Source organism: Schistocerca piceifrons, chromosome 8 (genome assembly GCF_021461385.2).
Source record: "Schistocerca piceifrons isolate TAMUIC-IGC-003096 chromosome 8, iqSchPice1.1, whole genome shotgun sequence".
Taxonomy (NCBI): Eukaryota; Metazoa; Arthropoda; class Insecta; order Orthoptera; family Acrididae; genus Schistocerca; species Schistocerca piceifrons.
This window is the reverse complement of record NC_060145.1, coordinates 301,856,468-301,872,028: the sequence shown is the minus strand read 5'-3', so window position 1 is coordinate 301,872,028 and position 15,561 is coordinate 301,856,468. Positions and strand designations below refer to the sequence as shown.

Below are 15,561 nucleotides of genomic sequence, written 5' to 3'. Positions count from 1 at the left end.
GATAAACATTGGCAATTCGATGCCACAGGTCTACTATCGAAACTTCCTGGCGGATTAAAACTGTGTGCCGGACCGAGACACGAACTCGGTACCTTTGCCCATCGCGGGCAAGTGCATTTCATTCAGGTCCGCTACCTTTGTACACACAACATGGAAAAGCAAGCATGAAATAAAAAAAGAATTAATCACATAAAACGTCAGTCACAGAATGTAGCTTCTTTTATACAGACAAATTGAACGTCAGGTTAAATACTTAAGTTAATTGTAAGATAAGTTCCCTGAAATAGAGACCATTCGAGCACGCAGGCGTTGTGTCGTAATAACCAGTGGTCGAGTATTACGTCATTTGTACCGCCGCTGAAGGCGGAGACACGAACTGCTATCAGAAGTGAAAGTTGACTCGAGCAAGTACGTTGTTGATGTCTGCCTCACTATAGTAATTACGGTTTGCACTTTACTTTTTCGCACAGCTTCTGTTTCCGCCAACTAACTGACACTAACATTACACAGTGGCTTCATAGCGGTTAGTTTACACTTTATCGTCGGGAGGTATATATTTGAAGATCTCTGCAGCAGTCAGCAGTGATAGCAGTATGTTTACAAGCAGACGTTTGTTTACCGTCTTGTGCGGAAGGAGGTTTAATAATGCAAAATTCACGCGCAACAGTTATGTCACAAAATTAATTAGCACTCTTGAATATTTGCGCGTATATAACTGTTTTTCATGCATTCAAAAATTGTTTTCTATTAGCTAGATATTTATCTCAAACTTATTAATATTTCGAAATGTGTCATAGCTCGTAGAAGTTCTGTAAAGCAAAATCCAACCTATTTAGTGTGTCTCGAATTGCATATCTATAAAATCATTAGCAGTGAAACTTTTTCTTTCTGTTTCTCCCAGATTTACTTCAGTATCGTTTGGACAGTCATCCGACAGCATTCAAAAGCACAATGGGAAATGGGAAGTCTAAATATGAACTCTCAGCAGCAGCAGCAGAAGCAGCGGGCTCAGGAAGCGCCCAAAAGGGTCTGTATCTCCACTTTTGTATATCTTTTGTTTATATGAATTTGTAAGGGGACATAAATTTTATCTCTGTCAGGATTTTCAGAGGAATGTGTACTTTAGCGAAATTACGCAAGCCATTTTCTGTTGTTACAGTTGTACTGGTCTGTGGAAAGTTGTTTCACAAAATTCGTGTAACCAGATAAATTACTGCGTTCATAGCCTCTTCCGTCATCAGTAAATTAATTCTGAAGATGGCGTGTAAATGCTGTAAATTATTAGCTCTCTTGCTTTTGGTCAGTGTAATTCATCACAGTTACTGACAAAATGTTTAATCTTTTGTATTCCAGCAACGCAAGATGATTTTGTGGAAGAAGTTGTTTGCCAGGCATCAGACATCAATGACAATGAGTGAGTATAATGTAATTGTGCCGTTAGTCGGAAATTAAATGTTTGTTTTAGTCTTAGAAGCAAGTATAACATGTAGAAACTAGAAGTGCAGAACTTTGGTTTTCAGAAATGCCTTTAATGCTACAGACATTAAGTGGAAGTTTTTCTAAATTATTTTCCTCGAGAGATATGTATGAAATACTCAATTTTTTCTGATTTATGCAGTGGGCATTGACTTGCAATAATTTCGATGTTCGTGCCCTTTTTATGTATGCTACTTGACAAATTGCTACATTGCCCCTCTACATTTTCTAGAGACTTTAAGGTTGGGACCATAATGTTGTCAAAAGAAAATAATCAAATTCGTATACTGTTAAAATAGGCCTAATTTGAATAGAATATCAAAAGTAGGCACAATACCTGTGATCATTTATTATTCTAAAATTCCAAAAGTTTTTTTGTATGTTCTGTCACAAAGTGATTACATACACATTGTCCATGAATAAAGTTGGTGGGTATCTTTTCATATTTGGTTTGAATGTAAACATATTGTCGCAATATTTGGCAAAATTGAATATAAGGCATACAAGTAGGTTATTGGATTAATGGCACATGGGTAATAGGCTACACTACACATCAGTCTATTATGTCAATTATATTTTGTGTCAAGATTCATCTGAACTCATAAGCAAATTCACATATTCCAACCTAACATAGACCTCGGGCCACACTATATATCTGTCTGTCAGCGTGTCTAATTTTCTTCAATTCACATTCATTCGCTTACCAATTCATAACATTCCAGTCTAATCTAGGCCTTGAGCTTCATGACAAGTCAGTCTGTTAGCAAATCTAGTGTTCCCATCCATTAAATAAATAAAAGTATCAATAAAAAATGTAGCATTCAAAAGAATTATATAAGTAAAAGTTATTCTGGCACGATCCAAATTGAAAACAAATGTATTGGTTCATACCTTCTGCCAAAAGGAATCATTAGGTTTAGTATTTTTCATTTGCTACCATATATTATCACCAGATGGAAACTCTAGGTTGGAATATCAGCAATGTAACAAAAAGATAGATTGGTACTTATTGTAAAGATGATGTATTAAAGTATTAAGTTGCAGGCAGGCACAGCTAAAAGACGCATTAGCTTTCGGCCACAACTTTCAACAGAGAAGGAGAAATGTGCGCCACCCACACACACACAAAGTGATCACGGGGGGGGGGGGGGGGGGGGGGGGGGGGAAGAGAGTTTGTGATGTATACCATCACTGTAACTGTTTTCGTGATATATATCATCACTACAGATGCATAAACAGGACCAAACTGAGCTGCTGTTATAACATAATTCTCGGGAAGGTGGTCAGTATACTATTGTAAGCCACCCCTCTTAAACATTTGTAGAATATAAGTAGGATGAATTAAATTACTTATAACAAAAATAAGGATGTAGGCCTAGATACTAAATTACAGAGATAGGAGTATATGTGGCACTTTAAGTAGAACATAAAAAAAATACATGGCGAGACACAAAATGAAATTCTGTAAGGTGACGGCTGTACCTGTGCTACTATATGGCAGTGCATCCTGGGTTATGAAGAGAAAAGTCTGTAGCCATGTTCATGTGACTGAAATGATATTTTTACAAGCAAATGTTTTAGTAAGCTGGACAGGATACCTAATGAAAACATTAGACAAGAACTGAATATTTTTGCAATAATGGCAAAATAGAACATCACAAACAAACCTGGAAACCATACCTGCAACGAATGCAAGAAACAAGGATTCCAAAGATGGCCTTACAGCACAAACCCAAAGGGACATAGGACAACCAGTTAAAAGGTGGATCTTAGAGCAGAACAGGTCAACAGGTCTAATCTGTGAAAAGCAGAAGAAGAAAGATTGGTTATAATTAGATATCTGTTGCTTCTCTCCTCTTTTATAAATATGTGTGACTCCCATATTGCAGTTTTTTCAGGTAATGCACTGTGACTGGTTGGTTACAAAAGTAACTGAAGTGAGTTGCTGTCAAGCCAGTGTAAGGTTTGAGTATTTTTGTTGAAATACCACCATAGCCAGAAGAGTTTTTCAAATCAGTTCATACGTTTCATATCAGTAACGGCCTTATAGGTTCTAGTCCACCTTGGTATTATGTAATGAGGAGGGAAAACTTTTATTTCTGATTTGCCTGGATATCATCAGGTTAATAAACTTTCTGCAAGGTGGTTCTCCACAGTTGTAACAAGTTAATAGAAGACATGTTTATATACACCATCAGTGGCTTTGTTGAAATGTGCTGCCTTCCCAAGTTACTCAAATTATGCTCGCTCACAGTTATTCAAAAAAAAATCATCTCTCCAGTGATTAAAATCATTTGGATTTTAAGCTAAACTTACCAAAGGCCTCCACATCCTACAATTTTTCCCGGTATAGAGCAAATAAGCATAACACATCTCCATGCCAAGTTGGAGGCAGTCAGTGGGAGGTTAATATGTGGTAACTAGTAAAGTGCTGTTAACTGTCTTCGTGTTGTTAACATATGAATTAATTGTTTTTTGCTGACAGCCTTTCCTTCACATGATGCTGTTTTTACCACTATTGTTATCTTGTATCTTCAGCTGAAGTTAATGATTATGCCAAACATATATGAATTTTGTTTGTGGTGGAAAAATGATATGAATTATTTTTATTTTGTGGACTAACGTTTCTTCAGTTTCTGCTTTTGCCAATCACAGGAGTTTCTTTCATTGATGCATGTACAGCACTTTTACACTCTGTGTTGAAAGATTATCAATGTTTTGGAATTTTCATTGTGGCAACTAATACGAGGGCTATCCACAAAGTACATTACGTTTTGTAATTAAAAATAAAGTATTGGAAATTTTTTTATTATATACAGATGAAAGCCACACTTAAATACTACTTTTCTGCATAGTTGGCATTTAAATTAAGGCACTTACCATAGCGATGGACGAGCTTGGAAATTCCTTCGTCGTAAAATTCGGCCGCCTGCGCCTTCAACCACATGGTTACCTCTTCTTGAAGCTGTGCGTTGTCATCAAAATGCTGCATAGCCAACCACTTCTTCATTGCTGGGAATAAGTGGAAGTCGCTCGGTGCCAGGTCGGGACTGTACGGTGGATGACGGTGGATGAGGAAACAACTCCCACTTAAAAGATTCGAGAACTTCACGAGTGGCATTTGCCGTGTGGGCCGTGGCGTTGTCGTGAATCAGCAAGATCTTTTACCCCAACTTTCCCCTGCGCTTGTTTTGTATTGCTCTTCTGAGGTTGTGCAGAGTTTGGCAATACCTTTGAGAGTTTATTGTAGTACCTCTTTCCAGGAAATCCACAAAAATCACACCTTTTCTGTCCCAAAAGAGGTAACCATGTGGTTGAAGGTGCAGGCGGCCGAATTTTATGACGAAAGAATTTCCAAGCTCGTCCATCGCTACGATAAGTGCCTTAATTTAAATGGCAACTACATAGAAAAGTAGTATTTAAGTGTGGCTTTCATCTGTACATAATGAAAAAAATTTCCAATACTTTATTTATTTTTAATTCCAAAACGTAATGTACTTTGTGGATAGCCCTCGTATGTAGTGTAGCCTGAAGTACATGTTAGCCTGAATGGTGACAGTTTGGTTGCAAGTTGGCAAAATTGATGAATGTGAGTATTAAGTCTAGATTGTGGTGATGGATGGGTTTATAATGAGGCCAGGGATCTCTGTAAGCCCAGATAGTTCAGGTTCCAATTATTTTTCGTTTATTTGCATCCAGAGTTCTGAGAAATGCCAAGGAGTGGCAAAAGCAGAATGTGAAAACTCAGGGTTAAATTATTTATTACACCTTTCTGTATTTTTATCCTGCAAAGGGTAAATGTTCTCTAAACATTCAGTTCATTTGCACTCTGGCACCTAGTATGTTAAGGTTATTATTCTCATACATTTGAAACAAAAACCTTATTGTGTCGTTGGGTTTACACATTGGCTGTCCTGTCATCGCAGCTTGCCATGACCACACACAACAAGCATTACCAACGTACACTTTGAGATTGGACCATGAACAGCCCATCATAAAGTTTTCTCAATTTTAGATTGGAGCAGAAGGAAAATTTAGTAGTTCTTGCTCATTAAGATTCTAGATAGGAAATGGCGCTTTATCAAGATAGCCGAAAATAAGTTTCTCTCCCACTCTCACCATTCAGTTTCCTGTTGAGTGCTCTCTCTCCCGGTCATTTGCCTCTACCATTATCCATGAGTCCACACCCATAGTTTTGCATTTTGTTCCACATATACACTTTGTAAGCCACTGTATGGTGCACGAGAGGGGGGGCCGCTCAGTTCCCGTATTGCCACTTTGTCATGTTCCATTTGTGTATGCCACGAGGGATAAATGACTGTCTATATGCCTCTGTATGTGCCCATAATCTCTGTATTATTCTCTCGAAAACTACACAAGACATGAAATGGACCCAGCAGAATTGTTGCACTGTCTTCCTTGAAGTCTGTACTCTTAATTTATCCAACAATGTTTAGTAAATATGTAACGTTGTAGGCCTTTGTGGCTGGTGTCATTGAAAGTAAAATATTCTACAGTGTTAGGGCTCCATCATGTTCCTGTTAAATTTCTTCTTATAGAGTCAACATTTGGACTCCTCTTCTGAGGTCTTCTGGTGTTTCCAGGTAGCTGAAAATCCTATCCTTCTGTAGGTTCCCACATAAGGTTTTTGAGCTATTCTACTACATGTTCCTATTGGCTTTATTGGCCCATTACAGACTTTGGGAACCCGTTACAAACTGTCTTAGATGCTTAGCTTCATTTCCTTAGCAGAAAGATCTGGTTTCGGTTCTCAGTATCTCCTCAGATTTTTCTGAGGCAGGGAGGTCTAGAACAGAGTCCACTAAGCAGTGTGATGCCAAATGAGGAAATGTTTGAATAAAGAAGCAGTGTTGTCACTAGGATCCATCTATTGGTAACAATAGGTGGAGGGATTTGCAACATGCTGATCACATGTTCCACAGTAATAAATCACTCCTCATGCTATCTTTTAGACAGCAGTTGGGCCTAAGGCCTAATCTGTCAGTGGTGGCTACATTCACAAACCTTGCAATGCATCCCAGAAACTATTAATGTCATTAGTCATACCCAATTGAGAACGCTGGCCAACAAAAAAATATTTTTGAATGTTTCCTTCACTTCATGAGTCATATTATGTGTTAAAAAATTAGAATATGACAGAAAAATTTATTAGCTCTAATTTCTGTGAGTCACAATAGGTGGAAATATTATATTTTAGTGGATTAAGAGAAAACAGTACATTTTAAGTAAATAAGTCAACAACATTGAAAGTCCAGTTGAATTTTTTTTAGTGAGCATCACATTCTGAGTATTTAAAATTTATGGAAGAACCCCTGATTGGCAGTTTGGTCTGAAGAGAATTGTGAGATAGCTCATGAGCTCATTGTCTTTCGGCTTCCCTCTTGTGAATTCCAGAGCATTCCTATACAGAGACCAGTAGTAATTGGCAAGCATTGCTTCATTTCAATAGTCCTGATGTCTGTGTTCCAGTACAGTAATTTCCTGATTGAGCCTTTCCCTGTGCTTATCATAACAAGGAGGGGAAAAAAAGTCTAGTGGGAGTGGAAGAAATGCACCTTAAGGCACAGGTTGCATCAGGGGAGACGGTATTTTTGCAGGAATACTGCCACCAACTGAGAATAGTTTCTGTCTCTTTTACCGCTTAAAAAGTCATGAATAACTCCATTGAAGGCTTCCCAAGCTTCCAAAACTTGATTCAATGCAGGATCCTTTACAAGGTAAAAATTTGTGGCCCAACAAAAATACCTTCCTTAGCCTTTGCATAACGTGATGTAGGAAACAACAGGATTATTTTTGTCTCAAAATAAGGCAGCAGATTCTTCTGGAATCTGTAATCTGAGACTCTGACAGGTTGAAGAAGATTCCATTGCTGTAATCTTGACCCTAAAAGTTTTGCTTTCTCCTTTGGCAAATCAAGGTCTTGAATGAGATAACTCAATTCTTATTGCTTCAGTCAGTGTGGTTTATTATCTTTTTCCTCCTCATAATAAGGGTCATGGGTGGCGTAAAGCTCCGCGGGTCCTTCTTTCACACTTTCTGCATCCTTTGTTTCCACCTCAAAGTTTTGGGGGTGGAGTAGTATCTGAATGTCGAATAGCAGATGGAAGATTCAGGTAGTGAATTGAATTGATCTTCTTCTCTCTCTCTTCCCTTTTTTACGATCCTGCCTGTATAGGTGGAGTCAAGCAGAAATAGCAGTCATCTGCATGGTTTGTGGGCTCCAGCCAAAACTATATGTACAGCAGTGATGAAAATGTTAGTTCTCCACTTATTTAACAAAAATTATTCTCTGATTTTGCACATTTCCTTGGCATTTTAATAACTCTTACACTGTAAGTGACTGAGACACCAGAAATTCTGCACTAATTACAATAAAAACAATATTAAATTTTCACTAACAGCAAAAGTATGTATGTTTATAACCTTCTGGTATCTGCAGAACATTGGGCTTGTCAGGTGATAGGCATGCCAATTGCAAAAATAAAATTTTCCCCAGACAGAAAATGTTTTTTTAAAAGACTTGTTACTTTATTGGCAAGACAAGAGCTAATTGATCATTATTATTGTTAGTTATAAATTCAGCAGGTGGATGTGCATAACAATCACCTTTTTTTTTTTTTGACCAAAACTTTTTCAATGTTGACCAGCATAAGGACTCCAAACAGGTGGACTTTGCCATCAAATTGCATATACTGTGTTGTATTTACATGTTGTTTTCTTAACAGATGCACCACACTGTCTCAGAATACTTCCCAAAAGTCCAGATCTTAAATTTTCTTTTACTACTACTGGTTTCACTTGTTTTTCCATTTCATATCACCTTCCATTTCATATTACCTTATACATTTAAATGGTATGGCAGTCTTGAAAATTTACTATTAATGTAATTAGATAACATAGTATTTAAAAGAAATAATTGATCCATTAGTACTGCTCTCCACAGTTTGGCCTGTAGCTACTTAATGTGTGCATGTTAATATGGAATTCTAAACAATTTTCGTAAATATAATTGTTTTGCAAATATTTATATGCTCCTATTAGTTTCTTGTGACATAATAGCATTTAAATTTTTTGTACAATTATCATCTGTTGTGTTGTTATTTCTTAAAGTACATTTGTTTACAATTTCTTTTCTTGTGAAGAATGAAATCATTTGAAGTGGGTGGCGGAAAAGTGCTGCTGGTAAAGCAGGGCGGTAAGCTGTCTGCAATTGCCAACAAGTGTTCACATTATGGAGCTCCTCTATCTTCTGGGGTCTTGGGAGATGGACGTGTCCGTTGCCCCTGGCATGGAGCTTGCTTTAATGTTCATACAGGTGAGATGAGTATTTTAATAATTTCATCATTATATAGTTACTGTGTGTTTAATGGTCGTAATTTATGGCTGCTCCTTGTAAACAGATGGTACTGCAGGCATTCATTTTTGTGATCTTCTGTCTGTTCCCTTACTTAAACTGATTTAAGAATCTAGTAGGATACACATGAGCCAATTCAGTTCAGAGTGTAGAAGAACCTCAAGGCAATTGGGGTATATCATTTTATGTACAATGTGGCAAAATCAGTGATTTGTTGAGCTCAACAGAGGACTCAATTATCAGCTATGCAATCGCATGCTTTCAAGAGAGAGATGAAAAAGGTGATAATGACTGTAAAGCAGCCTCCTAGTATGAGTTGTGATAGACAGATTACAGGGTCCCATTATCTTGGCTGACAGCAAACAGCATTCAGGATGCTGCTGCATTAGGTGTTGCAGTAAACATAGCTGCCAAAGAAACGGACAGCATTGCATCAACTTAAATGCCACTGGGCTCTGTAAGTGCAGTACTGTGTCAATGTACTGATTTGCTTCTCATTCTACAGTACCAGCTACTAGAAATGTCAGTGAAAGCTGCTATCAATAAATGTTAGCTCCCCTCCTCCCTGCTCATGTTGTTGATTCAAAAATTAAGTTATGTAATATTCTTAAAAACTGTTAATGAAAATAGGATGAAATAGTAGTACATAAAATACAAAATGGCACTGGTTCATTATTAAATACACCAACCAGATGAAGGCCGCTTCAACAATAGCCAAAATCTTGGCTAATATAGTATGATAACATCGTCATATATCCAGAAATGTTTTTCTGAAGAACACTAAATACATTTAGTAATACAATATATTCTAATTTTTACCTCACAGCCGTAAATACAACATTGTTAAGGTCTAGATGCTGAGTTGCTGACTAACTAGGGCATCTATAAATTCCACACTGGTCAGTCCTTAGCCCTTACCCACCTTACCGTTGGCCAGTACATTGTCTCTGCTAACCACAACTCCCACAATTCTCTACCTTTCAGCCCATGGATATGCTAGCACACTCAGTGCAGATCATCTTGAAGCCAGCCACAAACTTGAACAGAACACCCGACACCCCAAAGAAACAATTGTTACGGCTGTTAGTTATATACTTCAAAAACGGCATTTTTCTGTCGCAAATGTCATTCACACCGCCATCTCCACCAACCTTCCCCCCCCCCCCCCCCTCCCCTCTGCCCTCTGTCATCACGCCTGTCTGGCCAAAAGCCTAGTCTAGCCTCCTGTCATAGACTACCAATCCCAGCGAGTCACTCCAACAACTCACAGCCTAGCGCCCCCCCCCCCCCCCCCAGTCCTTAATCTCTCATCCAGATCGCTCTCCATTCCAGTCAAGGGTGGTCATTTCTTTCCAAAGGCATAACCTACAGTCCCTACCCAAACTCAACCGTACTGCCGTATTTAAATATCTTCTTTCATCCCCAAGTAACCTCAGCTGAATATACCACTTCACCACCCAATGCCAAACCACAACCAAGAGAATGAGCATCAAACCCTGCCTAGAACAGTTCTAACTCAAACCCCGAAGGGATCCTCCTCCCTTCCATAAAATCATCCTCTCACAGCATTTCAGCCACTATATTATGCTTGAAAAACATCACCAAAACAGCAAACCTTACTAGAGCTGAGTTCTGAGCTGTCCGTGACCTGCAATCCTCCAGTCAGACTGCTCTATCATCCTTCCCGCAGACAAAGGCTTGACTACTCTAGTACTTGACCTTAATGAGGGTGTGGCAGAGGTGCATTGTCAGCTCTTGGATACTTCAGCTCGCAGAATTATTCCTAATGACCAGATTTCCTTCATCCAGACTAAGCTGCAGAAAATTCTGAAAACTCTAGGCACCTCACAAGGATTCACAACTGCTTCTGCAGAACTCCTCATCCCTCCTGATATCCACCCTCACTTTTTACTTAATTCCCAAAATACACAAATAAAAACATCCTCTCTGTCCCTTAGTAGCATTTCTAGTGTATCAACAGAGCCTCTCATCCTATGTAAAAAGACACCAGTCACTCTCTTTAATGTCTCCAATCCATTCCCCCCCTCTTGCATCTGGTACCCTCCTTGTCACCATCATTATGATCACACTGTACACAAACACCGCTGCACACAACCTCTCAGCCCTAGAACTCACCCTCTCCCTATGGCCACCTGAAAGTCTTTCTAAAACTTTGTTTACTGTCATCCTAGTGAATCTCATTGTTATTGTAAGTGCGTCACTTGCTAACTGTAACTACTAACTACATAACTCGATAACTATAATTACATCACTTTTGAAGGCCAGACCTACAAACAAAATGGAAGACTGCTGTGGCAACCAGGATGGCTCCATTCTATCCCAATACAGGGCGTTTCAAAAAGAAAGAGCAGATTTCAAACATTTATTTCTCAAAAACTACAAATGATAGAAACACAATTCAAACGTTTCTTGTCAGAGAAAGGTTCAAAGTTTTTCAATGGTCCGCGCAGAAGTTCCATGCAAATCCGCAGTGGCGCTGGCGTTTGTTTGTAGGAAAATGGCGACGACACCACAGGAACGATCATTTTGTGTGCTGCAATTTGCAAAGTTAGAGTCCATTGTTGGTGTGCAACGTGCATTCCGCCGTCAATTCAACAAACAGCCGCCTCGTCATAAGCAAATTTATGAGTGGCATCACAGATTCGTAGAAGATGGTTGCATCTGCAAGCGAAAAAGCACGGGTCGTCCACGCACATCGGATGAAAATGTCGAGCGTGTCCGTGCAGCTTACGAAAGGAGCCCTAGAAAATCCACGGCACGGGCAAGTCACGAACTAAACATGTCTAAAACAATGGTATGGCGCGTTCTGAGTAACCGTCTGCACATGAAGCCGTACAAACTGCAGTTATTGCAAGCATTGCGTCCTGACGACCACAACAAAAGGTTCGAATTTTCAACTGCAATTCTACAGGACATGGAAGAGGACAATTTTGCCGAACGATTAATTTTTTCAGATGAATCAACGTTTCACATTTCTGGTAAAGTTAATCGGCATAACGTACGAATTTGGGCGAGTGAAACTCCGAGGGACGTTATTCAACATGAAAGAGACTCACCAAAGGTTAACGTCTTTTGTGCAATTTCGGTAAACAAAGTTTATGGACCTTTCTTTTTCATGGAGAAAACTATCACAGGAACCATTTACCTGGACATGTTAGAAAACTGGCTATTTCCTCAACTTCAGGAAGATTCAAATCACTTCATCTTCATGCAAGATGGCGCCCCACCACACTTCTCTGAACCTGTACGACGGTACCTAAATAACACCATTCCAGGACGGTGGATTGGAAGAGCAGGAGCACAAGATCAATGTCATCGTCTGTGGCCTCCCAGGTCACCAGACCTTACTCCCTGCGATTTTTATTTGTGGGGGTACATAAAGGACTGTGTTTATGTCCCACCTATGCCCGCTACTCTTCAAGAGGTACGACATCGAATTGTTGCGGCCGTGAATTCGGTAACTAAAGACCAGTTGCGTCGTGTGTGGCAAGAAATGAGATACCGGTTTGATATTTGTCGTGTAACAAATGGTGCTCATATTGAGGTACAGTTTTGATATTTGTTGTGTAACATTTGGTACTCATATTGAGTGAAGGACCGTTGGAATTGTGTTTCTATCATTTGTAGTTTTTGAGAAATAAATGTTTGAAATCTGCTCTTTCTTTTTGAAACGCCCTGTATTTTCGTGCCCTGCATGGAAGAAGCATTCTAGTGATTCACAAGTTTGGCCCCAAGTATAGATTTATCGATGACAGCTTGGTGGTCTGGACGTATTGTGTGACTAACAACTCTGTTTTCTTCAACGACGTCACTCCTTTTCTCAACACACTCACCTGGGCCTTTTCTAAATCCAAAGTCACCTTTCTTGCTTCCTTGGTATTAACCTTTGCCTTGCTGAAGCCAATAAACCACAGTCCATGTAATACCAACCAATAACTGACAGTTTCTAAAATTTGAAAACTGTTACCCTTTCCAGGTAAAACGCTTCCTTCTTTTCAGCCCAGGCATATGCACCAAACTGATCTGTTCCACTGCCAAATCCTTCAACACCTACATCAAATATTGTCCCAGACTTCCTTTCCTGTGACTACCCCATAGGGTTTAATCAGAAACGAATCTCTCAGGGAGTATTCTCCTCTGCCCTCCTACTAATGCTGTTGCCAGTCCCAAAAAAATGGGAAGCATCCTCTTGTCACACAATTCCACACAGGGCTTGAGTCCTCAATACTTTGCCAAGGCTATAATTTTTTAAATTGTAACCTCCCTTTTATAGTTTAATTTTTGTGGTAATTGGACATGGGCAGGGGATGGTTAACAAAGAGAGGATCATTTATTGCTAGATGAATCTGACTATTGTCTAATACCAAACCATATTCCTTTTGAAAAATATTTAAGTTCCTCAAATTTAAGTGGAAATACTTTACTTTGAAATGAAAAAAAGTGCAGATCATTTTACTTTATTGACTTCTTGCATGTAACATGCTTACTACCCAACCATGCTCATATTAACAGTTAGTTGTATTCCACTTTCATACTGAAGTTTGTCATTGCTGTATTGCTTTTCCAAATTAATCTTTCAGATTATAACTGTCCATTGTAGCTTTCTGTAACTGTAGAAATAGTAATATGTTCCACCAATTGAACTACTGAATAACAATGACAATACAATTTTGTTCACTGATTTCATCTGTAATTATATGCACATTCTGCAAATAAAACACACCATTACTTGTAACTACCCTGCCAATAGACATAATACATCCAAACATTTAACTCGACACTTTAGCAAACTATTCAAATTTGATGTGATGCATTTACATGCAACCATTCTGTGCCGAACATGAATGATGAGTTCCTTCCTTGCATACTGGTTGATGACACACAACACTTGAGTGGTATTGAACAAAATAACAAGACAGTGCCCTTGCCAGAAAAAGGGGCACTCAGCTCTGAAAGTTCCAGATGGGCAGGAATGCATAAGGTGTATATTTACTGTGTCATACTATTTCTATTAAGTACCCTTTCAGGGTGTATACGACCTGGGAGATCTGGGAAAAACCCAGGAATTTTTTCATCCGGGAAAAACCGGGGAATTTTTTAGAATTCTGTGAATTTTTCATTGTTGTAGTTTTCAGTTAGATTTTTCTAAATTTTACTGGCAAGAGCCAATATTCTAACAAAGGATATTACTGTATCCCGGTACTGCAGACTAGTACTGCAGCAATAAAACATGAATGAGAGAAGAAAAACAAACATAAAACTTACTGGTAAGTTGTAAAGGAAATGCGCCATATACAGCAACGAAACACAATGCTCACACAAGCGTATGCCAACAGCGATATGTGTCAAAGGCTTTAGGAAGACTATGCAGTGCTTCAGAACAACAAATAGCCTCCAATGAGCGTGATGTCACAACTGTTTGCATTAGATTCATTTGAGCAGTTGCGAGCGGGCTCATGTGCATGCCCAGTTGAGTCACATAAGAGTTGTACCTTCTACCGGTTTTGACTACAGAAGTGTGGCTGTTTGTGGTATAAAGAGCAGCAGCAAGCAGCCAGATGGTACATGGAAAAATTTTACTGCCGTGCACAAGCTGCCAGATTCATGCATGCACAACAGACCCGTATCTAGGGGGCGGGGGCAAACTTGGGTACTTGTCCCAGGCGGCAGTTTCGGGGGGGGGGGGGGGGGGGGCATCAAATTCATATTCCTGAGTAGAAAAACCTTGTTTCATAAAGCGCCTAGCATTCAGCGCACATTGGTCTATCGATTATTCATATGATTTTGAAACGCATCCCTGTTGGTTTTAGAACACATTCTAAGTTTTTCTGAATGAATCATAAGTTGAGTTTTGAATGCATGCGTAGTGTATGTGTGGAATACACAACTAACAAGAATAACAGGTAAGAAAGATTATGCGTTGTCTTCTCGATGTATCAAAAAAAAAAAGAGAATTTGACAAAGTTTTTAGCCAGGGAGCTACACTGGTAAGGGCCAGTTGCACAGTTCCCAGCTAGAGGTGCGTAAGTTCTGTTCTGGAAGTAGTGCGGAAAATGTGTTGTGTGAATACATAAAAACACCTAACGGGAAAATAAACTTGGGATAACTAAACCTGTGACTGTAGCAGGGTTAGTGAAGTTAACCAGAGAATAAGTTTTGACACTGGCAGGGATAGTCACAGAATTAGTGATAAGATTGTTTGGGTGAGGAAGGAGAAGAAACAGGGACATCAGACAAATTACAGAGGAATATGACGATATCAAAATTATATAAAAATTTTGTACTACTGCTATTCAATCTCGTGCTCAAGAAGTGAAGCATATGAATGAAATGTGAAACTATTTCCTAACATACAACTTTTTGCTTGTAGTAGCTTTAATAGGCATTTGATATTGGTACTTCGTGAATTTTATTCTGTCGTGACATAAAAATGACCATTTGTTCCAAAACAGGACCGTTTATTTGGTGTGTATTACAACTGCTGCAATATTAGGCAGGTCTATTTCATTTTATCTAGCAGACAGTGGCAAATTACATGTAATCAGCTCAAGAAACCACACCAGTCTTTGGTACTATTTGTATTAACAGTTTTTTCCGTATTAGATAATGGCATTTAATTTTTCATGAAGCAAAACGTTTGACAAACTTTGGTGAGGTAATAGATCCTTTTGCAGAAAGCGCTGGCACAT

General features: G+C 39.0%; 1 protein-coding gene across 8 annotated transcripts in view; it reads left to right on the top strand.

The window, feature by feature from the left end:
- Positions 1–267: 267 nt before the first annotated feature.
- The window catches only part of LOC124711632 (apoptosis-inducing factor 3), an 89,308-nt gene continuing 74,014 nt past the window's right edge, over positions 268–15,561 (top strand). For 2 of the 8 annotated variants that reach the window (XM_047241810.1, XM_047241809.1), the window contains exons 1-4: positions 555–666; positions 902–1,027; positions 1,354–1,414; positions 8,640–8,812. In XM_047241810.1, the coding sequence (XP_047097766.1) occupies positions 594–666; positions 902–1,027; positions 1,354–1,414; positions 8,640–8,812 (433 nt within the window). In that variant the 5' untranslated portion in view covers positions 555–593. The other 6 variants (XM_047241811.1, XM_047241813.1, XM_047241815.1 and 3 more) reach the window with 6 other exon arrangements.